Source organism: Corylus avellana, chromosome ca2 (genome assembly GCF_901000735.1).
Source record: "Corylus avellana chromosome ca2, CavTom2PMs-1.0".
In the NCBI taxonomy this organism is placed as follows: domain Eukaryota; kingdom Viridiplantae; phylum Streptophyta; class Magnoliopsida; order Fagales; family Betulaceae; genus Corylus; species Corylus avellana.
Window position 1 is genome coordinate 27,072,905 of NC_081542.1, and position 24,690 is coordinate 27,097,594.

General features: G+C 35.9%; 2 protein-coding genes across 3 annotated transcripts; one reads left to right on the forward strand and one right to left on the reverse strand.

Moving 5' to 3' along the window:
• Window positions 1-1,389: 1,389 nt before the first annotated feature.
• Window positions 1,390-5,178, reverse strand: LOC132168601 (pentatricopeptide repeat-containing protein At1g18485). Its single transcript, XM_059579595.1, has one exon. The coding sequence runs from the start codon at window positions 4,833-4,835 to the stop codon at window positions 1,869-1,871; it is 2,967 nt and encodes a 988-aa protein (XP_059435578.1). The 5' UTR covers window positions 4,836-5,178; the 3' UTR covers window positions 1,390-1,868.
• Window positions 5,179-5,869: 691 nt separating this feature from the next.
• LOC132168603 (protein PLASTID TRANSCRIPTIONALLY ACTIVE 12, chloroplastic) lies at window positions 5,870-23,355 on the forward strand. 2 transcript variants are annotated; one of them, XM_059579597.1, is made up of 11 exons: window positions 5,870-6,061; window positions 6,289-6,353; window positions 6,502-6,572; window positions 10,576-11,235; window positions 11,812-11,924; window positions 14,568-14,827; window positions 15,962-16,083; window positions 20,949-21,017; window positions 22,184-22,237; window positions 22,391-22,495; window positions 23,124-23,355. In XM_059579597.1, the coding sequence occupies exons 2-11, from the start codon at window positions 6,320-6,322 to the stop codon at window positions 23,220-23,222; spliced, it is 1,587 nt and encodes a 528-aa protein (XP_059435580.1). In that variant the 5' UTR covers window positions 5,870-6,061; window positions 6,289-6,319; the 3' UTR covers window positions 23,223-23,355. The 2 variants fall into 2 exon arrangements, with proteins under 2 accessions (XP_059435580.1, XP_059435581.1); XM_059579598.1 differs by lacking the exon at window positions 5,870-6,061 and adding an exon at window positions 6,076-6,207.
• The last annotated feature ends 1,335 nt before the right edge of the window (window positions 23,356-24,690 follow it).

The window sequence follows — 24,690 nt, forward strand, 5'->3', positions numbered from 1 at the left end:
TTCAAAATACAACTATGTCATGCTGGATCATGATTTCTTCATTTTCAACTGATATGGAGAAAAAATACTTTATGATATTAAATTTTACATATCTAATGGCATATATATATATATATATATATATATATATTATCAGGATAACGTGATATTATATACACCGTTAAATATAACAAAACAAAATCTTAACCGTAAAATAGGTTGTCTATTTTTGTTAATTCATACAGTTGTACATTTTTTCTTTTTCCTTCTCCTGCAGTTCCGTACACTGTTTCTCCGATATATTAGATTTTGTCTCGTAGGTTGAATGTTATTGTTTAACGTTATATATATATATAAAAAGATGGCATCATATTATATACACCATTAAATATAACAAAACAAAATCTTGACCATAAAATAGGTCATCTATTTTTGTTAATTCAGACAGTTGTACATTTTTTCTTTTTCCTTCTCCTGCAGTTCCTTACACCGTTTCTCAGACATATTAGATTTTGTCTTGTTGGTTGAATGTTATTGTTTAAATAACGTTAAGTTGCTATATATGAGACTACTGAGAGTGGCTAGATAACACATCCTTAAGTTAGGTTTTCAAGTATGCAGCCGATCACTCATGCTTGCAGCTTCTCTTAGTTTGCAATTCTTCATTTCTATGACAGAAAGAAACTTCTCAACAGTCGTTTTTCCTCTCGACAATCCGAACATTACAGTTGATTGGAGCATCTCCCCCACCATTTCGGCGAGTCGAAATTCACAAAAGTGCACGCTTTTGAGCTCACTATATGACAGAATGGGCCGCATGTTGACATCATGCTGGTAGCATTCCCATCTCCCATCACTTGAGCCTCTCCATTATTTTAGACCCACCTTCTTGTTGAAATGAAAATCACACCATGATTTGAATAGAAAGAACTCTTCATACTAGTCCAGCAGCTTGCCTTTAAGTTCATTGTGAGAACACTTAGATCCCCACAGTTCATGGAGACATTGAAAGCTGTGAATTCCTTTTTTTGTATCTTTTTTTTTTTGGTATGCATGAGTGAGATTACTTATAGATCAAGATCATATAAATAAATCTGTAACTAGTACAGAGACTTATTGAGGAGGGACTGCAGACTGCAGGTTGTGCTTAATGTGATGGAAGGACTTGGTCTTCAAAAGATGATGAAGGCCATTCCTTCAAAGGTTTATCAGAATGAATCAAATTGTTGTAAAGCAGTGCCCAAAACCTCCTGGATAACCATTTACCACTTTAAATTCTTTGTATTTTTGCCAATATATCAAAACAAATCCTCCAAAACAACCACTGATGAGCCAAACATATTACTCTACTGCTCTCAAAGGACACTTGCATTCAGAAATACAAAATAGAGTTAATAAGAGCCTTGAATCAAATTCAAATAAGAAATTTTCATTAATCCAACTGAAGTTTTACAAAGAAATAACATACAACTATATTTTTGAGAGAAACACAACATCTACATGTGATTCTCATCATAGGATGTCACATAAATTTCTTGATTCAAAGTTGAACAAGAATGGAAGGAAAGGGCTCAAATCCACTGCTAAACTTCAATTTCTCACAAGAAAAACCACTACAACCGGATGAGGATATTGATCTTTGAGTAGACTGGTTTTGCTGCATTTTTCCACATGTTTTTCCCTTACCTTTTTGAAGCTGGTGCAGAGGATGAGCCGATGAAATTGATTAGTAGTATAAGGATTCATCCACATATAGAATGTCAAACTTAATCATTTGCAGAATAAGATTAGGCAATGATTTGTGCAGCTGTAATCCTTTTTGACACGCTTTTAGAAATTTTCACTCAAAATCAAATAGGAGAATACAAGCCAACCCTTACTTAGTTCACCTACCAAAAATCTCTACAAGAACAAAACCCATCTTTGAAATGGTGAAAACGCTTGTTGTCTCTCACAACTATCTCCCTTTCAACAGCTTTTGATATTAGCTTAGCCGCATTATGACAATCTACACAAATGCGCAGATTTTTGCAGATCCTCAGTGTTGCACCTTTGGTCGTCTTTAACAACCCGAAAGAAATTGCAAGCTTCTCACTATGCCCCCGCAATACCTCAATCTTCTCCTCTTCGCTAAGTTCATGAAGCACAGATTCCGTGTTAGGTTTGTATCCAATTTTGCTTATTTTTTCCTCTAATCTTCTCCACATGTTCCGGATCTCTTCGGACTTCAACAGCATGTCATTACCAACAACAAAGCTATAAACTTTCCCTCCAACTTCAATCCAACTGCGGCCAGCATCTTTCTGAAGACCATTCTCCTTCATCCTTTGCCTCACTCTTCTCACATCATCCCATTTTCCTGACCCAGCATATAAATTTGAGAGTAGCACATAATTCTCTGCTTTGTCCGGTTCGAGTTCTAGTAACTTTTCTGCAACTTTCACCCCCATATCTAGATCACCATAAATTCTACAGGAACTGAGCAATGAACTCCAGATTCTAGCATCTGGTTCTTCAGGCATCTCATGTATGAGCTTTAGAGCTTCAGCTAATTGGCCAGCCCGACCCAACATGTCCACAATACATGCATAATGCTCCAATTTTGGCTCTATTCCGTACAAACTTTGCATCAGGCCGAAATATTTTAAACCCTCCATAATCAACTCAGCATGGCTACATGCCATTAGAATTCCTATAAATGTAAGCCCATCAGGCTTCTGGCCTGATCTTTGCATTTTTTCAAATAGCTCAATGGCATTTTTTCCATATCCATGAATTCCATATCCAGCAATTATAACATTCCATGATGCCTCATCTTTCTCCTTTAAGCTGTTAAAAACTCTTTGAGATTGTTCTATGCAGCCAGCTTTTGCATACATATCTATGAGTGAACAGCCTACAAAAGTGTCATCTGTTAGGTTAGCTTTTAAAGCAAAGCAATGCATTTCCTTTCCCAGACGCTGTGCTGACAGCTGAGAACAAGCCCCAAATACACTGATTATGGCAATCTCACAAGGTTTAATTCCATAGGAAAGCATTTGACGGAAGAGATCAAGGGCTTCATCTGGAAGTCCATTCTGTGAATAACCAGCAATCATCGCATTCCAAGATACTAAAATTTTCTCTTCCATCCTATTGAACAATATCCTTGCAGATAACACTCTCCTGCAATGAATGTAAAGTGAAAGTAATGAGATACCAATAAATGAATCCATATCTAAACCGTTCCGCAACACAAATCCATGAAGCTCTTTGCCATAACGCAAACATTTCATGTGGGAACAAGCTAAAAGGAGGCTGCCTATGCTAAACGAGTCAGGATCTAAGCCTGAATATGTCATTTGAAAGTAGAAATATAAAGCCTTTTGTGGATCACCATTTTGTGCATGACCACCAATAAGTGCATTCCAAGAGTTCACTGTCTTAGTTTTTATTCCAAAAAATACGTGCTCAGCAGAGCTCAGCGACCCACACTTTGCATAGGCTGCGACAAAAGCATTAGCGACCAATTCATCATATTGCAACCCATGTCTCAATGAATAACCATGAAGTTCCTTCAGCCAAAGAAGTTCTGATTCTGCTGAACAAGCTGGCAAAACATTCAATATGGTGATCTCATTCACCTTCATTTTCTCCTCTTCCATCTGCATTTTCCGCAAGAGATCAAATGTTCTGCATACATCTCCTTCCCTAGAGTAACATCCAATCATGGAATTCCAAGACACCACATTCTTGTTATGACTCCTAGTAAATAAAATATGGGCTTCAGTTAAGTGGCAACATTTTGAATACATGTCTATCAAGGCATTGTTCACCATTACTTCCTCATTCAGCCCCAACTTAACCGCCAAACCATGAATTACCACTCCCATATTCACTTGTCCTTCTCCTGCACACACCGGTAAAACAGTCACAATAGTAGCAACATCTGGTATCAAACCCTCCTCACCCTCCAAAATCTTTCTAAGAATATCATAACTCTCTTGAGAACACCCATTTTCAGAAAACCCACAAATCATCGAATTCCAAGAAACCAAGTTTCTCTCAGGCATACATTCAAGCACCTTCACTGCTTCCTCAACAAACCCACATTTCCCATACATTGCAATGAGCGCATTACCCACAAACACATCAGAAATCAAACCCGTCTTCATTGCCATCCCATGAATCACCTGCCCCAACCCCACATCCCAAAGCCCAGCACAAGCCTTAAGCACACAAGGCAACGTAAAATTATCAGGTTTAAACTCGGAAACCGAAATCAACTTAGTAAAGGAGCTAATTGCTTCGTCAAAAAGTTCATTTCTAGCATACCCACTAACGAGTGCATTCCACTGAAACAAGTTCTTCCTCTGTAACCCATCGAAAACTAAACGAGAATCTACAGGAGAGCCACACATGGAGTACATTGTTATGAGACGGGTATTGAGAACGAAGTCGTTGCTCAACTGGGTGGACGCTGAAACCATCTCGTGAACTCTCCTGCCGGTCTCGATGTCCTTTTGGTACCCACAAGCCTGTAGTAAAACACCCATAGCTTCCGCTCTGTGCACTGAATCATAGATAGCATGTATAGAGTTTCTTTGAAGAAAGTCAAGAGCTCCGGCGAGGTTCCGCTGCTGGCAGAGCTTGTTGATTTCTTGGACTAAAGAGAGATTATGAGGCGAGTAGTTGGTTGGAGTAGGAGAGTGTATTTCGTGGGTATGGGTGTGGGTAGAGAATTTGGGAGTGAAGATTGGGTGAAGGGAGTGCTTGTTATTTGATATTCGGTTGGTTCTGTAAATAATGAGAGGGTGGTGGCGGTGGTGCTGTAGGGACAGCGGTGGTGCCGCTGCCGCAGCTGCAGCAGAAGCCATACTAAATCGGAGGTTTCTCTCTGTTAATATTATCGTCTTCCTGCGTTTCCCGTTTGGATAAGGATCCTCTCCATTTCTTTCAAGCCGGTTAATGGTGAGGATCTCTTAAAAGAGATCTAACGTCTAGAATTTGTCCCAGTATTAAGAAGCTTTTGTTGAGGATGTTTTTGATCAATTTATGTCAAACTTTCTGATGTCCAATGAGAAACGAGGTGCTTGCAGTAAATTTTTCCAATCACAACGGTGGTTTCATCAAACTGTTGGTTTTGGGGAAACACTGGATGATAAAATGTCTGGATGGCTACTCGGTGTTTGACAAAATGTCTCTATGATGAATACAGCAGAAAAAGAAGTACCTGGTGGCGTTTCCTTTATATTGCCAATGTAAAAAAATCACTTGGCGAATATAATGGTAATTGTTCTTGTATTTATATTCTACAACTACCACCGAAAGTGAGACCATCTCTACTATGATTGTTGCTTTTCAAGAACAATCTTGGTAAGGATCTCTGATCATTGTGGAATAGTAAGAACTCCCATCTCTTTGGATGCCGACTTACACATTGGAAGGTGGCTTGGGCAGCAAGCATCTATAACAGATGAATAGAAAGGAACTCTTGACTGAGGAAACTTTATTCCAACAAGTTGCAGCAGAAAGCCTAGTGCAGAAAGCTCCTGGATAGGTTGCTAAACATTTCATATGAGGAATTTTAAATTGCATTTTTTTTTTTTAAAAAAAAAATGGTCATATTATGAAGAAAAATACAATTTTCTTTTTTTAAAAAATACCAAATAAAAGGAGGACTAAATTGACTGCAATTGCTTCATTAACTTTTTTTATTTTGTATATATATATATTTTTTAAATTAACAAATATAGACTCGTGTGAGTTTGTCGTATTTTTCTAAAATTATTTAGAAGTTAATGCAGCAATTTTAAAAAGATTTTTTTTAATTATTATTATTTTATTTTAAAATTTTTTACATAGATTCTCAACGGTAGAAAAGTCCCTTATCCATCTTCAAAGCCTTCACTTGCTCACTCTCTCCAGCCTTAAACCCCTCAGCTCAAAACCCTTCATCTTCAATTCCAACTCTGCCCACTCCCGTTCAAAACGGTGCGCTCGTATCTCATACTACTTGACATTTTTCACTAATACCCATTTCGTCTTAACGGTTTGACCCTGTGTTTGTTTCGTCGGAAAGTGTTTCCCGGAAAATTTACAGGTTTCGTATTCTTCTTGTTCTCTCAACTCCCATATAACGAATAATATAATGAGAATGAGATAACTTGGAGTGATGAGAAAGGAGGAGACAAAATTTGGGAAAAGTTTGTTTCAGATGGAATTCACTCACTGCCTCACTGGTTTTGGGTGTGTTTCTACGTGTATATTGGGTAATGGGCTTCTATAATTTTGCTAAATGATTGATTTTTAATTCGGCAATTTCTGCAGATACCTATGTGATATGCTTTGTTGAATTCTAATGGCATCTGTTTCAGCAACTTGGTTCTATCAAGGTTTGTTTGATTTCATTTTATTTATTAGATAAATTCAATTGAAGATGAATTTTGTATTTATTATCTATCTCACTCTAAATCTGAAAGTGCTGATTCTGTGTGTGTATATATATATATTATCTCTCTTCTTTTTTTGGATCTATGGTAGATAGAGGTTTGAGGGGTATAGCTTCTGCGGATGCCTTTGTTACTGGGAAGCCATATTCCAAAAACTTCCAGGTTTGTTTATTCAATTATTCTCTATGCGATTTTTTATTTTTCTTTAATGCGGGTTGCTCAAGATATCATGCCTGCAATCGTACATATTTCTCATCTTGCATAGAAAATTCTTAATAAGTGCTATGGGTGATGCCTAAGTTACATTTTGTTTGGTTGGTAAGGGAATGTTAGCCAAGAAAGTGAAAAAACTAACTTATAAAAATAAAATAAAATAAAATAAAAAAGTGAAAAAAAACTCAACTAGATTAATGCAACCTTGCAGATTAGTTGAGCGACCTTTCATTTTAGAGTTCCAGAACAGCATAAAACGTAAGAGGTCAAAGCTCAAATTCCACAAGATTTCCATTAACAAAATAACCTTCATCCATGTCTCTCCGGTCTCTTGGTGGGGAACAGAATACCAGTGTCCAGCGGACATCTTTTATTGCTTTCTGGTATCTATCTGGTCCTCCGGTGGATGTGAATAATTATCTTATATCAAGACATACTCATGTCCTTATAGTGTTTAAGACATTGGATAAATATTTTAAGGGACACTTCACTTACCCCCCATAGATTGTCACCCTTTTTGCAATGTCTCCCCTAAAGTTCAAAATCTCTCAATTTAGTATATTGAACTTTTAATTTTTTTCAATGTCCCCTACTTATCAATTTTTTTTTTTTCAATGTCTCCCATCCGATAGGATTTTCCATTAAATCCCAACAAAATTTCCAAAATTTCCCATTTTTTTTAGAAAAAATATTTTATTTTTTTTTACAAAGGTTGACGATTGGTATTTTTGCAAATACCGTAAAATTCACACCAACGCCTCAATTTTTACAATTTTTTTTTTTCCTAAAACAAATGGGGGCATTTTGGTAAATGTTAATGGAAAAAAAATGGAGGGGTGAGATTGCAAACAATTGAAAGATGGATACACTAAATTGAGAGAAATTGAATTTTATGGGGTCATTGCAAAAGTGATGACAATTTAGGGAGGTTAAGTGAAGTTTTCCTTATATTTTATTAAACCAGAAATCTAGTTACTCAAGAAATTGGCGTAATCTGTAACGTCTATGCAACTATGATCTAAAAATATGAATTTTAGGGATACGAGATTGATAATTGGTATTAGGATGGTCTAAAACTATGGTAGGAGACTAGTATTATCAAATCTCTGTCTGGCAAGTCGTGGTGAGTCAGATTCTTTAAACATGATTATTTCTGTATATGCTGTGTTGTAGATGTTGAACGATATTGCACTTCCTTAAAAAAATTGAATTTGTAATCTCCAGTTTTCCCCAAAAAATGTGGAGACAATACTATGATGCTTTTGATCTACTACAATTTGACAAGCATTTTCTAAATAATATTAGAGTATTTATGCGTTTATTGTACATAGTTGACAATCACAATCACTTTAGAAACGGTGAAGGTTGTTCTATTAAACATGGTTTCCAAGTGCACAAGCGTTTTTCTAAACAATTTATGCTCGTGTATATTCCATCACAGCAAACAATGACATTCACTTTTAACATAACAGGTAAATGTTGTTATGCTATTAAACATACTTTTCAATCGGGGTTACATACATTTGAATACAACAACTTCTCTACTTGGACATGAACATTTAGAAGAAGCAATTTGTATGGACTTTGTCTTTTTAAGTTTATGAGTTTGACGAATGGCAACTATATGGTTTGAAGACTAGGTATTTAGCTTAAATAGCCATGCTAATCATCACAAGTACTTATCATGTACTTTATTACTTAACAAAAAAAATTACTTATCATGTACTTTATCATGTTGCAACTTGCTGCAAGTCGGTCTCCCCATTCGCCTTTCTTGACAATATAAAAAATTTAAGTCTTTGAGAGAAACTTGTCCTTCATATCGTGAAATCACATGTGTCATGTGTGGTTGGGTAGAACAATGATGGTTCATTAGCTTCTTAGAATCCATCCTTAGTCATAGATGTCAATTTCACAGCACTGATTGATATTAAACCCATTTGAGTCAAGTAACATGTTTCTTTCCACTAAAAGAATTTTAAATTATAATTTATTTGTTATGAGGTATGCATGTTCCACTATACTAAAAGATCCAGAAAGAGAAGGTAAACCTGGATAGATCAAATTCAGACTACGATTTGGGATGGACATTATATGGTGGACAGTTTCTGTAGGACTCCATATTTTTCTTCTATAATATGCCAACCTCAGTCCTATGCAAACAAATACATGTTACTGATGATTTCGTAGAACGTGGGCAAAAAGTCTTTTTTCAAACATTGCATTCTTTCCATTTTCGAAGATTTATATGTGTTTAAGGATGGCTGATAACATAATCTTCAGAAACATGCTTCATCTTATACCCTACCTCTAAGTAGAACAGAGAGTCAAGAAGACACAGGTACCCATAAAATACAGACATGGCAGGGACTTGATGATAAACAAGTTTCAATAAATATACTTAAGAAACATCACATGTAAGTTAATTTATCTGGAATAATATGCTGAGAAGTTATTATAATTGGTGTGAAGGAAATCAAACGTGAAAATGTGAGTAATTTATCAAGTTTGATGAGGGATTCTCTCCCCCTCTCTCTTTGTGCCTACCCTAGTTTAGATCTTTCTAAAATGTTAATATTGTTTTACTTGTGATACACACACAAAGGGGTGAAATTGCGGATGCGGATATTAGCAATATTCGTATCTGCATCCGCATGATGAGGTTATCACTTTTAGGCATCCGTATCATGTGATTACTATCTGCATTTGCACGGTTATTAAATGCGGTTATTATCCGCTATCTGCATATGAGGTAATGGGCGTTTTAGCCTTGAAGTTTTAGTTCATGCCTTCTAGTAAATACAAACAGGCATTATCTATAGTTGAACACTAATATTCATATCACATGCTAATCATTTTTCCATAAAATTTCCATCTCGTACATTATTTAGGTTCCTGTATCATATATCTATAGTTGGTGAAGGGGGAAAAAATAATAAAATAATAATAATAATAATAATAAAGTAAGAACCTATAAGACAATTAAATAAGAACAAATTCCTAGCAATAAAATCTAACAACATTACAAATTCAACAAACATAAAAAAAAAACACAATATGAGATTCAAAACATAAAAAACACACACACATATATATATATATATATATATATATATATATGAGGGGGAATGTGGATGCGGTTATTTACCGCATCCGCATACCCTAAAACCGCTATCTGCATCGGCATATGCGGATAGCGGATACACCCGTATTTTCACCCCTACACACACACACACACACACACACATATATATATATATATATAGAGAGAGAGAGAGAGAGAGAGAGAGAGTAAAGTTATCACACCTTTGCCTCCTCCCAATTTAGTTGTATTCCTTGTTCTTGAGCATGCCCATCTTCTTTACTGGAAATTTTAGGATTTTATGGCATGTGTATACCACATATTGGATCATATACATTGTATATTTGTATGTCTGTAATTAAAATGTGTTAGACATGGCATGGCTCCTTCAAGGGAACATCTTTGTATCACACCTTTGCCTCCTCCCAATTTGGTTGTATTCCTCCTCTTCCCACTTTGCTCATATCTTAAATTCAACTTGGCTTTAGCAGCAACAGTGTGAGCTATTGAGTGTATTAACCACTCCTTGGAGATGCCAATACCTGGGGTAAAGGTAGATGAAATCTTATGCATATAGATTTAATATGAACATATGAAACAGAGAAAAATGTATATTGTATCTATGTGTGCACATGATGCGCATTTGCTATGTGTACTGTTTAGTTTAGAATTGAACATTAACTATTTCTGGAAAGTTACAGGTCTAGTGGGATTTATCAAGTTGTAGATGCCAAACTACAAAATATGCATGGTTTCTTTTAGAGATTCCTCCTTCCAATCTCACTTACCCTCGATTTGGTGTTCTTTTTGTCTTCCTTCGTAATTTTCTTTTGGTGCTAACTTAATAATTTTTGGTGAACTGTATTCTAGTCATCATTTCTAGGTTCATTTCCAGCAGGAATATTGCAAGTTAGATTTCACTTGAATAATTCACAGAGGAGGGCTCTTCTACTTCCTTGTATAAAGTGTGAGAAGGAAGATGAATCCTTCAAAGAGGTATCTGTTGAGCGTCCACCCTACTATAGTTACATGGACTCAACATCTGGGCAGCTTGAACCAGCCTCAGGTGCTCGTGCAAGTATTCCAGGGGAAGAGTATTGGCCAGAAGGCACAGCTAGTCGAGTTAGGGCTGCCAGGGCTCCTGAACCAACTGGTAAATCTTTAGGATCTCCATCTTATGGCAAAAATCCAGGCAGTAGGAGAAAGTATAAGACATCGGTTGCTGCTTCTGAATCTTCAAATGTGAGTTTGGAATCAAGTGATCCACTGGAATCTGAAAGTTCAGTGGACACAACAGAAGAGCCTAATGCTTTCTCTTCTGATTATGTTGTTTATGAAACTGAACCTGAGCAAGAAGAAACTGGATATGGGCTAGACAAGAAACTTGGACTTCCTCATCCCTTTATTGATCCAAAAGTGAAGAAGCCTATAGAAAATACTCTTTCTATTGAAGAACAATGGTGGAACTGGAAAAAGCCTGAGAAGGAGCAATGGTCAAGATGGCAAAGGAGGCGACCTGATTCTGAGACGGTTAGTGCAAATATAAAGGAGAAGACGAGTAGCTTTAATTACAATACTTCATATTGGTTGTGATTCCATTCTAATTTATTTGGAAGAGAGGGGTAGGATTAGAGAGAGAGATTTTATGTCAAATCCATTGGTTGCTTATGTAAACATTTCCACAAATTGTGCGTTAGGGTGTACTTAATGTGACCAAAGGTCAGATGGCACTAAAATATGTAATGCGTGGATGCCCTTGCATGTCAATTGTGTGATATTTTCCCATCTGATGGATCTGTAGGCCCAGGAGTTAGAGCAACTAGATGGTTTTGAACTTTGTGTTCCATTAGTTCTAAAGCTCAAATCCATCTATGGAATTGGTCCCCTTTTTGGAACCCTTTCATTAGTGGGTCTGCACCTCTATGCGTTAGTCACACAATGTATTATGTTTGCATGAGCATTGGACATAGAAGTATTGTGGCGTAATGAAATCCATTTTAAGCGCATTACTTGGTCGAAGTTTAGGTAAACACAATTTCGCACATCCTTAGGACACGCTAAGAGGCCTTTTATATTCATGTTGACTGTGTATTTTAACTTTTTCAGGTTTTTCTCAAAGCAATGGCTGAGACAGGGCAAGTAAAGATTTACGGTGAACATCCAACATTAACTGAAACCTCTCTTTACAGAGCTAGACGACATCTTTTCAAGGAAGAAAGGTATAAATGGTTTAAATAATAGTCTTTTTTTTTATTAAAAAAAAAAAATAAAATTATACTGATTTTATTTAATTCTTCAGCATTTTTTTGATATCTCTACTCGTTCTAATCCCCTCTCTGTCTGCACAGACACATATAAACATATGAATATTAGTATTTCTATCCATTTCTGCGTATTACAAAGGAAATAGGAATTTTAATTTATGTGAAACTATAGATGAAAATGAGGATATGGTGACAATTCATCACTGAAACATCCTTTGGCAAACACAGACACACCTACCTGCCTAAATGGTTTCTATTTAAAGAGATGGAGTGTGTTATTTATATCAAGCCATGAAATAATGAGAACGTGTAATAAACTTGATGTAGGATGGCCCTCTGAGATTAGGGTTTTCAACAATCAGTATGAATGGGCTAAAAGGTTCTAGATTTAAGGGTTTTATGATTAGGAAAGCTTGTTTGAGATTATGGAGGGTTCGAGTCAAAATAAGAGAAGAAAATTGAGAACAAAAGGTGTTGTCCAGGGGTTGTTAGCAGTACCCACTATCCGCCAGCCATTGGCTGTTGGCTGCCCTCAACCAGCCATCTTCCGCTGGCTACCATCTTGGCCACCAAATCAAACTCCCCCCTGCCAACCACCATCTTTGGCATAGGGGCATTTTTGGAGACTTGGACGAGACTTGTTATTATTTGCAGAATGTTTAGTTTCATTAAACACAAGAATACTACATTCTCAATAATCTGGCAGGAAAGGCACATGATAAACCAAATGAGAAATCTCATATTACTAAGCATTTATTCTGGAATATTCAGATTATGTGATGTGGATTTTCATGGGAATCCAGGATTCCCTAAACTGAATGGTCCTTACTAGTGTTTCCATGGCCATAAGATAGTCTGAAAAACATTAAACCTCCTATTGGAAAAGGAAAAGACCTTGAATAGCCAACCAGGACCCGAACTAAAACTACAGGAGAATTAAAATAAACTAGATGCATGAGCAATAAACTAATAACTTTTTTTTTTTTTTTTTTTTTTTGAGGAGCTCCACCATAATCTATCTTCAAGCCCTGAACTAAACTAATAACTTTAGAATACCAAACATCCTAAATCTGAAAATTACTAAAATAACCCTAGAATTAGAGTTGCGTGTTATGTTGGATCTGTTTTGGAATCTTTCATTGACTATCATGTTGGCCTTGCAAATCTTCAAGAGTGTGTCCTTTATCAAAACAATAGCCAAAGATATTATGAAGTTGCTTTCTTATAGATTTGCTCATTCATAAGAAAGGAAGATGAGGAGGATGTTACTACTAGAAAAGTGTTGGAATAATGAAATGAACAAGTGCATTTAGAAAATTTTGTGATCTTAGATTACATGAAAACCTATTAGGGAACCTTTTTTTTTTTTTTTTTTCCCGTTTTAAGGCTATCTATATTTATGGTACATAGGGGGCGTGGCAAGCATGTTTGAAAAAATATATAGTTGAAGTGAGGATGTTAACATAAATGAGTGGCAAGAGAAGGATAAATAGAACAATGAGTACATTCCTGAGAAGGTAGAGATGGCGCTGCCGCTGATTAAGGATAAGAAGCATTCAAGTAAGATGGCTTGCCCATGCATGATAAAGATCCATGAAGGCACCTATATTGGATTCATTACTTATCATTACTGGTCAATTGGTATAAAGGTTAAAAAAAAAGAGAGTATATCTTTAAGATCTTCCAGTCATGTCCATTTTAGGCATGTTTTCCCAATTTCTTGGAATCAATTAAACCTTTTTAACACTTTCAACCAAAAACCTGAAAAGAAAGGGGAAGAAACTTTTACAGAGAAGGCTTTTTGCAATAAAATTTGTACTTTGAAACAAATGCAGCCTTAACAATAGGATTTTGTGGTGCTTGCGTTCTTTCATTAAAATAAACGTATTCTTTGTCCACTTCAACCAGATAAAAAGCTTTTCAGTTTGACCTGCTTGAGTGCTTATTTTCCTTGCTCAACTTAAGTTTCCTCACTGTTTAAGTATGATTAAGGTTATTGTTATATGTAAAAGAATCTTCTTCAAACACAATTTATAATCCACGATGTTTTTCTGTCATATGGATTTGTTTTCCCTTTACTACCTTTCTCTATGTCATTAGTTAATCTCCTATGCATTGGATGACCAACTTATGCTCTATTTCGCTCTTTCTCCATTTTTTGTATAATTTAAATTTGTGAAAGAGATACCTGTCAAAATCAATTTGTAGTTCATACTCACTCAACATAACTATTAAATTAACGAAACCTAGATCTTATGACAATATGGGATCTTTAAGCATATTAACACAACAAAGCCTAGTTGCTGAAATATGCAGCTTAGTTATCTCTGGAGGTAACATTATGTGGAGTATGCAACCCGTCTTATTCTCTTATATGTTAAATCAATGCCCGGAAAGTTATGCAAGTATATGTCCATAACCATGATGCTCAATATAAAGAATGACGAAAAGAAGTCAGGTTCATTTGTGCTTGACCTGCTTTCTCACTTTTGCTAATTTACTACTGCTTGCTTTGCCACCTGAAATTTGTGATAACAAATACTTTCTGTAGCATTGCAGTTTTATAAAGGAATTTACTAAATACTCTTGATTTTGTAGGCTTCGAGCTGAACAAGAGAGACTAGAAAGAATAGGTCCAATAGCATACTACTCGGAATGGGTTAAAGCATGGAAAAGGGACACTTCACGTGAAGCTGTTCAGAAACATTTTGAAGAGACTGGCGAAGATGAAAACACTCAACTAATTGAAATGTTTTGCCATCAAACAGATCGAGAGTATCGCGTGATGATGGGGACTGATGTCCGTATTCCTAGGGATCCTCTAGCAATGCGAATGAAGGAGGATCAAATAAAGCAAAGTATTTATTCCAAAGCTAATAAGTTCTTGCATTATTTCTGTGTCATCATAATTTGTTAATCATAGTGTTTCACCATATTAATTTCCACCTTAAAAGTTGCAAGTTCTACGATTTTGGGATTTAGCTTATTGGGATGGATACGGCATTAGTCTATCAAAGTGGTATTTTGTTTATTTGTTTGAGCCTTTTCTTTTTCTGCCATCTTCAGAGCGGAGGCAGTGTAGGGATTACAACAACCTCTCCTGAGGTTTGATGATATTAAGATGGTGTCCTTTCTTGTTGGGTATATTACAATAACCTCCCTCCTGGTCAAAAAAATTGTAACAGATGCCTAGCCTTAACAGATATGATGATATCCTGCTAAGAGTACCTTTCTCATACTCCAAATATGTCAGACTGAGGAATGACAACTATATCCTTCTTTTGAGTGAAATAATATTAAAGTGAATGAGTTTATGGGCACAAGACATGGGTATTATTGCAAAATAGCATGTCCTATCAACGCCATTTTACCTTTCTGTTATGAAAGAGAGGGTATTCTGGTAATTAAAAGAGATAATTCATAATATCACCAAACCTGAGGAGAGGTCATTGTAATTTACCTAGCAGAAAGGGAAGATGGATGTAACCCTTCGACCTCTTTGTGTTTAGTCTATGTATCTAATGTGCTTGTGTTTCTTTCAATTGTCGTTTTCAATCTTTCTTTTGGTAGGTAAACTGCAAGTCACTGTTATAAACATCCACTTGCATGGATTCTTCTGTCTTTAGATGATTTTACATTTCTTCTATAATGGCAGTGTATCTAATGTGCTCGTGTTTCTTTCAATTGTCGTTTTCAATCTTTCTTTTGGTAGGTAAACTGCAAGTACTGTTATAAACATCCACTTGCATGGATTCTTCTGTCTTTAGATGATTTTACATTTCTTCTATAATGGCAGTGTAATTATCCTACATATTTCATGTTCGTGCTATTGCAGATACTTTTATTTTCATGCCATTTAACCATTCAAAGCTGTAAGATTCGTCCGTTAGTTAAACTGTTCTGCTAAAGCAACAAATGTGAAAATTTGCATTCTGTTACCCTTCATTGATTTATTGTGTTCTGGTAATTGAAAACTCTGTTGGTCTTTTCAGTATGGGGTGGAGATCCAGTTTATCCAACTGTGAACTATATTCAAGATCCTGATGAGGTGATTGATTTCAGGGGTCCAGATTTTCATGAACCCACACCCAGTATGCTAGCTTATTTGAAGGAGGTAAATACTGCCTAATCCTCTCATACTCTTAATTTCTCAGATAGGGCTGCTAGTCGTCATACTTGATGACATTCTGACAATACCGTTTATAAAACAAAATTTTGGTTGCTGAACTGGAAGTGAATCAAATTTGGTTCTTGTTTGGAATAATTGGAATTTATGACACCTAGCTCCATGCTGGAGCACTTGTAAGATAATTGGAATTTGTTATATATTGCCCAGTCTATGGCATACAGAGTTTTGTGAGTAGCTACTTGATAGGTCCATGGACAAAACTTGGTGAATTACTGACAGTTTTTACTCACTTTATTTCTACGTTGTGTTAGTTTTCTGCCCTGAAGAATTCAACGGGATGACAAGTTCTTTTCATCTGATTATTATGTCTTTGGGTCTGAATTGCATGTTCGGGCTCAGATACTTATAATAATTACTTCCTGAATATGGAAAATTTATATGGGAAGTAAGCCGAGATTTTTCTGGCGCATATCACTTTCATTATATTCAAGTACTGATCAATACTGGTCACAATTCTAAGCAGGGTTACCGTTATCCTACACCTTACCCTGAATTTTTAATTTTTACAATGACAGAATTTGGAAATAGTACTACTTGAAATTTTAAACTTTTTTTCTTTACTTATTAAAATTTAAAGATAAACGATTTGGATGCTTTTAAATTTAGTTGGTTAGGATTTGCATTGTGTCCAAGCCTAATGCAAAGCCCAACCAAGTACAATCAGGTGAATTTTAATGGCTAACCTATATACATATTAGGTAAACCTGATCCCTATTTGACCTTGAGTTGTCATGGGTTTGAGTTTGGTTCTCCAACTCTAATTTTTAATGGAAAAAGTGAATTGCAAGAATGCTTTGGTAAAGAACACGAGTTTTGTCAAAGGTGATATTTTAGGCCTTAGCTAATAGGTGGGACGTGTGGCGTGGAAAAGAAGTGGACAAGTTGACTCGATTGTAGGGGTTATTAGTGCTCGGTTTTGAGGGGCAGAGACAGGGCATTACAGGAGATATGTGGGTGGCATGGCAGCGGTTGTGGTTAATGGAGGAGGTAATTCTGGTCGAGTGGGAGTGGGATTTAGAGATTGTTATAGGCTAAAGTGGTGTAGTTTATGGTGCCATATTTGTCATGGGTAGCGTGGTGTTTGTTAGGTGATTGTTGTGTGTGTATTTCATGAATTGTGAAATGGGTAGTCATGGGGTAGTAGATATTTCATGGTTTATGGTTAGAAGGAGATGGAAGTGTGTGTTTACGGGAGAGAAAGAAACGTTAATTTGATTGTATGTGGTGTTTCAAACCCTAAGTGAAATTTCTTTAATGAAATTCTCTTCCATTTCTTGAATTTTCTTTTTCAATGTGTTAGAGCCAATTGTAACCAATCAAAAGACTATTGAGAAGCTAGAAGGAGACATGCCCGAGGTGCATGAATAGATTTGCTGCTTCGAAGTGGCAGCAAGGGCAGAAGCCCAAGCTACGGCCAAACGGTTGTAGTAGGTGGACAACACCTTGAAGGAATTGTTGGGATTGGTTGCGGGTTCCTAAAATCAAATTGATTGGTTGCCAACAAGCCCTGCAAATTTGGTGTCTTCTTCGCGCCTGGCTACAAAGGGTGAGAAGCAGCTCACGAGTTCATGTCTCCCTGGTACATAAAAATGGACTTTCTGCTGCTATTCTGATGTGGACCCAACAAAGTGGCTTAACCAAAGCACCCCACCAAAATAGAAAGTCACATTGGCATCCTTTCGCTTGGAAGGTGAGGCTAATAAGTGGCTTCAGTGATTGCAGTGGGTGCACAAGAAGGTTTGTATGTCATATCGGTGGAAATTTTTACAAAGAATTGTTGGCACATTTTGGACCTACCAAGTATGAAGAATTTTTTCCGAGATTAAGCAGATGGAAACTATGAGAGATTATTGACAAGAGTTTGAATGGTTAGCCAACCATACTGATGGTTGGTCAATGGTCATAGAAGATGTTGATTGGCACATTCCTTGGAGAATGTAAGGAGAAAATCACCACTGATATTTATCTTTAAGTCCAAAACCTTTCATCAAAACTATTGAGATGGCCTGAATGAAGAGTGAATGCCTCTCTCGTCAACAATGATCTCCATGGCCTGCCATCCCAGCTATGACAACAATTGCCACACCTCCCGTCAACCACTTCTTCAGGGAAAAAAAATGTGGAAAGAAATACAACATAGGCGAGATAATGACGTGTTCTAGTGTGATTTTTTGTGGGTTGTGCTAGGTGAAGAGTTCAAATATCACTTGGTGAATTGGTCCAAGGTTTGCTCACCGATTTCTGAGGGAGTGATGGGTATTAAGAATTTGATGGTGTTCAATTGTGCCTTCTTAGGTAAATGGCTATGACGCCATGGGCTTGAGAGAGGGGCTTGTTAGAGAGTTGCGGTGGACTCTAAATATGTAGTTCATGGGGCGGGTGGTGTTCTCTTCAGTTTGCTAGAGCATTTGGGGTGGGGTTATGGAAGAATATTAGGAAAGAATGGGAGAAAGTTTCATGTCTTACCGGATTTTTGGTGGGAGATGGATCTAGGATTAGCTTTTGGCATGATTGGTGGTATGGGGATGTGGTCTAAAGGTAGCTTTTCCAATTTTATTTGGCATTGCTAATGCAAAGGACTTTGTTGTGGCTCAATTGGAGTTTTTGAGTGGTTCCAACCAATGCAATGTGAGCTTTGCTAAAACGAATGTGAAGGGAACATCATCTAGGCGTGGGAAAGGCAAGGTTCATGCTCGTTAGCGTTTGAGGGCTTAGGGCTTTTTGGGTGGGTTGGTTTGTGGGTGTTTTCGCTGTTTTTTGGGTTTCAGGCTTGTGGGAGCTCAGGTGTACTTACGCTTTTAATAAAGTTTTTCATTAGTTATAGAAAAAAAAAGCTTTGCTAAAATGGCACATGATTGGGAGGTAAATGTCTTTGCTTCATTTCTTCAGGTGTTGCACTTAGCTCAAGTGAAAAGAGGAAGTGAAGATTAGTTGTGGTGGGTCCCTTCCAAAAGAATATTGTTTAAGGTCAAGTCCTTCAATTTCTCATGGGCTTCTATTGAAGGTTGCTACTTCCTTTGGAAGAGTGTGTGGCGGACTGAGGTTCCATTGAGGGTGGCCTTTTTCGCGTGGTCGACAGCTCTAGGTAAGATCGTTACCTTGAATAATTTCAGGAAGCGACACGCCACTGTAATGGACAAATGTTTCATGTGCAAGAGATATATGGAGTTTGTGGACCACATTCTTCATTGTGACGTGGCTTATGCCATTTCAATTGCCTTTTTCAGTCATTTTGGGTTGTCCTAGGTCATGTCTAGACGAGTAGTCGATTTGTATGCCTGTTGGTGGACCTCTGGCTTTTCGCGGAGTGCTGCAGTGTCGAAGATGATGCCTATGTGCCTTTTTTGATGTTTATGGAAGGAAATGAGTAATAGAAGTTTTGAGGATCGGGATGATATTTTATCTTTATTCTTCAAAACTTTGTATCTGTGGACAGTTGTTTATATGTCTGCTCTGAGGATTAGTTATAGTGATTTCCTTGTTCTTTTTGCTACTCCTAATTATGTGTTTTCCTTTTGTATACTTTCTGTGTACTTTGAGTCGCTTTACGCTTTTAATGATATTTATTGATTGCTTATAAAAAAAAATTGTAACGAACGTTTCACTCTTGGCCAAAAGTGTGAGGCTCCATAGTTGTTCCTCATTGAGAATACGCAGTTTGTGGAAAGTGAGATAGCCTCTGAATACCTTGGTTCGGTGGATTGGCTCTCCAATCATTTTCCAAATCTAAACCTTGAAGACAAAATTCATCTTGAGAGGAGGCGAGTGTTAGGCTCTAGCTAATAGCTGGGATATGCAGCATGGAAATGCAGTGGACAAGTGGGGCTTGATTGTGGGTGTCGGTGTGTGCTCTGTATTGAGTGGCAGATTGTTCATTACATCAGACTTATGTGGGTGGCATGGAAGTGGTTGTGTCTAATGGAGGAGGTAATTCCAGTTAAATGGAAAGTGCATTTAGAGCTTGTTACAGGGTAGAAGTAATGGGGTAGTTTATGGTGCCATGTATTTCATGGGTAGTATGTTGTGTCTTCTGTGTCCTGTGCATGAGTGATGCATGTATCGTGTAATGGGTGGATACGTGGTAGTGGGGAGAGGGAACCTGTATACAGGGAAGGGAAAAAATCAGATTGAATGTAGTATTTCCAGCCCTAAAAGGAATTTGTTTAGTGAAATTCTCTTCTGTTTCTTGAATTTTCTTTTCTGGTTCATTATGTGAAACTTCCATATCTTCTATTCTTTTGCACACAGATGTTATTTTCACTTTGTGGAAGCTACTCAAAATAAAATAGAGAGTGCTCTCAAAGGTAGGGCGGTCCCTGTTATTTTGTTAGTCCTTTCTTTTTTGGTATGTTCCATAATAAATGTCCACATTCCAAAATTAACACAATTATGACTCACTTTTTAAAATTAGTACAAAATAAAGTACCAAGTAGAAGGGTAGTTTTGGAAAGTGATCTTTTGTTTATGAGTCAAAGCAATAATTGATGTTGCCTTAAATATTAGAATTACGGAGACCAACAAAATGGGACAGAGGGAATAAATGAAAATATGAGTGACATTTTATGTTTTTGTTTAGCTTTGCCATCTGGGCCTGATGTGGTTATCTTGGTTGAGAGTGTTGTCCTCAAGTATGTGTTAATATAGGTCTGTATGTATGTGTGTGTGTGTATATATGTGTCTAAAACATGTTGAAACTTTTATATCATACTAAGTAGGGTATTTCAATATTGTCCTTTACACCTGTGATTTTTTGGATTACATTAAGTCCTGATGTTCTTCCCTTTGATTAGCATGGCAAAATCATATCAAGGGAGGAGCTTGAAAAGACTCTGGCAAACGAGAAGACTGAAGAATTAGAGGTAATGAAGCAATACCTATGAACTTCACTTAGTATATTGATTTTTGTTCTGTATTACCAATTGGACAGATTTTTTTGTTATCTAAGAAACCAGAAAATATATATATACATCTGATGGTCTTGTTATCAGTGAATTGTCTTCTTTACTTCTTCATGCTTTCTCTGTTTTGCTCTAAATTAAGCATTGGAAAGCAAAGTACGTATTCCATTTCTTTTCTATATTTAGTTGTGTCGTAAATTGAGTAGGAACAGGTGGATGGCGGCGAATGACCGGCAGATAATTTAATCATCAATAGTTTATCACTTTATGTGGTTGCTACTGTTATCTATTCCGGCTTATTTGTGGATTTTGTTTCTGGGATATTTTGTTTCTTCTGCATTTTCATTGTAAATATCTTTCGGCTTCTTATGGTATAAACTAAATGGGAGGAGAAGTTGAGTTGTAATAGTGATACACGGAAATAAAGTCTAGTAGTAGTCCAGCGGTTAGTTAACATGAGATTGTGTCCATTATTGTTCATGGTTTTTGAGGGGGCATAAGATCCAATTCTTAGCTCTTTTGTTTTGTGAGAAAAGCTGGTGAGGGGGGAATTTTGTTTTTAATGGAAAAAAGACAAACAATAGAAAACGAATGCGATAATTAAAATGTAACCAAAATTCATTTTACGTTTTAAAAATTATTTTATGTTGAAAGAAAGCCCTAGTAGAACAATTCTCTTTGTATCTGTCTGTTTTTTCCTTCTTGATTCAGATTATGTATTGAAGAATTTCATTCATTCATCGGAACATTTTGTCAAACTAGCAGAGGCATGGTACTAGTTGACATGCGATCAGATTAAACCTGGGTTTAAATTTAATGCATCAAAACTATTTTTCAATATTTAGCATAACCTCGTAACATTTTGAAGAACATCTGTTATATGAAATTTCTTGTCTAATTACATTGCTGACATACATCTATCATATAAAACTGTTTATAAACGATTTGTCATTTATCCAAGAATCAGTTGAGTTGTGTTGACTTCCGAAACATGAAACACTAAACAATAAATTACTCAAGTAGGTTTACTTTGAAGCAATCTTACTAGAAGGAAAACTTTTAATTATATAGTTTTTCTGACCTTAACTTTTCAGTGTTTAATTCTTGATGCTTTGCAATAAATGCAGATGACAGATATGGATGAGGCCATGGCACGAGCTGTTGACATTGGTGAAGATGATGTGTGTTTCGTTGCCTCATCTTTTTTTGTCCTTCTCATCTGTCTCTTTAATTAATTTATACTGATGCCCTTGGATTAATTGTCCAACACCCTTCTCAGCCAGTTATGGTTGTTCTTCAAGTAATTTCCTTCTCTTTTGACCTATTTGCATTAGGATGAAGGAGAGGATAGTGATGTTGAGGTTGAGGAAGAAGCAGGGGAGAAAATTACACGCAATTGGAGTGTTTTGAAAAGTACTCCTGAGCTACAAAAATCCAAGGTGATTTTGTATTTCAGTCTATCCTCCATTGTATCCTGGTTCAGTTGTATGCTTCCATCACACATTCTCTATAATCTCATTTTTGAAAAAGAAATAAAATGTTTACAATATAAGGAAGCTACCATTGAAAGAAAGGCAAAGTGGGATCTCATATTGCAATAATGATAATATTCCAATTGAATTGAATGCGCAACCTTAATAATGGAACTCCAATTCATTTGAACTAGATAATATCCGGTTAATTATATTGGTGGGGTATTTTTGTCTTTTTACTTTTTGAGGGGACAAAAATACCCTTCCAATATAACTAATTGGATATTATTCAGTTCAAATAAACTAGAGAGGATTATAATTCCTTAATAATGCTTGCATGACCATGGTCAAATGTTGTGTTGATCCCTGATTAATTACTGTCTGGTCAAGAATATGTTTTAATGTTTATTGTCTTTTTAGCCCAATAGTATCCACTAGATAGCAGCAAAATGTTCTCTTAAAAAAAGGACTTGGAATTTGAAAGTTTTGAGTGCTAACTTGAGAAAGTTGCATCTCATATTGCTCTTTGTTTAACTGTTCTTATTCATTTCAGGCCATGTAATATAATAGCTTCCTGATTTCCTTGAACTTGCAGGAAAAACCTAAGAAAGAGAATCCCTTATCTCTGGAAGAAGCAATAGATGATTCTGAGAATTTGACTGATTTTCTACTGGACTTTGAAGAAGATGATTGATCTTATCTCTGTTATTAAACCTTTCATGATAAGTTTTGGAAAATTGCAAGAGAAATAGTCAGCACGCTATGCATATAAATGTTGAAATGTAGTAGTATAATTATTAATCAAGAAAAAGAAATTGTTTCTCTTTTTTCTTTAATCTAAAAATAGAAAAATGAAAGTCAAATGTTTTTATTGGTTGCTGAGGTTGCATATATATACTTTCTATTGCCTTCTCAGTATTTATCGTATTTCATCAGAAAAAAAAAAAAAAAAAAAAAAATCTCAACATTTTTCCATCAAGTTCTGTCAACTATGATTAGCAGAATGATGAAATTTTTTTCATTTTAAATTAATAAGGGACTAAGTTCAAGCGTTTTTAGTTTTAAGGATTAACGACCAGAATTATAATTTGGCCCTATTTTTTTGAAAAGGAACCACTAGTTAAAACATGTCTTGGAGATTATAATTGTTGGTCAATGCAAATTAATATCATATTATCTAAAAGTTTCTTAGATGCTCTTATTATAAATCTAGTAAATATTAACATAATGGAACTTCTAAAAAAAATAAAACACTTCAGAAGACAAGTATTAAGCCTTCATGAACCCATTTAGTCCTTAAAATGTTATTAATTATTATTGATTAATAATTAATTATATACGAATGATCAGATTTCTTAAAGGTTATTTTAATATGTAAAAGAATCTTCTTCAAACACAATTTACAATTCACGACGTTTTTCTGCCCTATGGGTTTGTTTTCCCTTGCATTAGTTAATCTCCTAAATAGTCCGTCTACGCTATTAGTTAATTACCATTGAATTTGGATGAATCACAATTAAATTTTATATCTCATAGTTTTTTTCCCCGTCAAGAAGGGTGCATTTGAGAGTCCATATAATAGTATATCTCTTTCAGCAATTATAGACTGCTACGTCAATTTGTAAAGAAATTATAATAAAAATTGTAGTAATACCCATGCAACAAAATGAGATATACATCCCAAGAGATAGCTCGATCGGCTGGACCATGCCTCATAAAGCGAAAGTTGTTAGTTTAAATCCTCACCCCCTGCAAATATATCAAAAAAAGAAGAAAAAAGATATATCCTTAAAGGATAAATTGTTAAGCAATTTTCAAACTTTGATGGCAATCTAATGCTTTCGGTTGCTTTCAAATTATTTAATGCCTCTTCCACTAATGAGTTCGTATCATGGCATTTTTATGCTTCGGTTAGTCAAACCAAATAGAGAAATACTGCATTTACTAAAATTTCTTTCAAAAAGTTGGTTATGAAGTGATGTGTCACCATTCCAAAAGATGTTGACACATTTTTCAAAACAATAAATCTCATGGATTGTAATACATTACTTGAAAACCAATTTTCTAGGAAAAAATTTGGTAAGTGTAGGGCTTTACGTGATTGATGTGAAATTTCACAATTTTTTTTTTTTTTCAAGCAATAAAAAGTGAAATTTCGCTTT

Coding starts and splice junctions, on each gene's coding strand:
- LOC132168601 (XM_059579595.1), bottom strand. CDS start 4,835: ATGGCTTCTGCTGCAGCTGCGGCAGCGGCACCACCGCTGTCCCTACAG.
- LOC132168603 (XM_059579597.1), top strand. CDS start 6,320: ATGGCATCTGTTTCAGCAACTTGGTTCTATCAAG. Junction 6,573..10,575: donor CATATTCCAAAAACTTCCAG/GTTTGTTTATTC, acceptor ACTGTATTCTAG/TCATCATTTCTAGGTTCATT. Junction 16,084..20,948: donor TGCTAGCTTATTTGAAGGAG/GTAAATACTGCC, acceptor CCCTTTGATTAG/CATGGCAAAATCATATCAAG.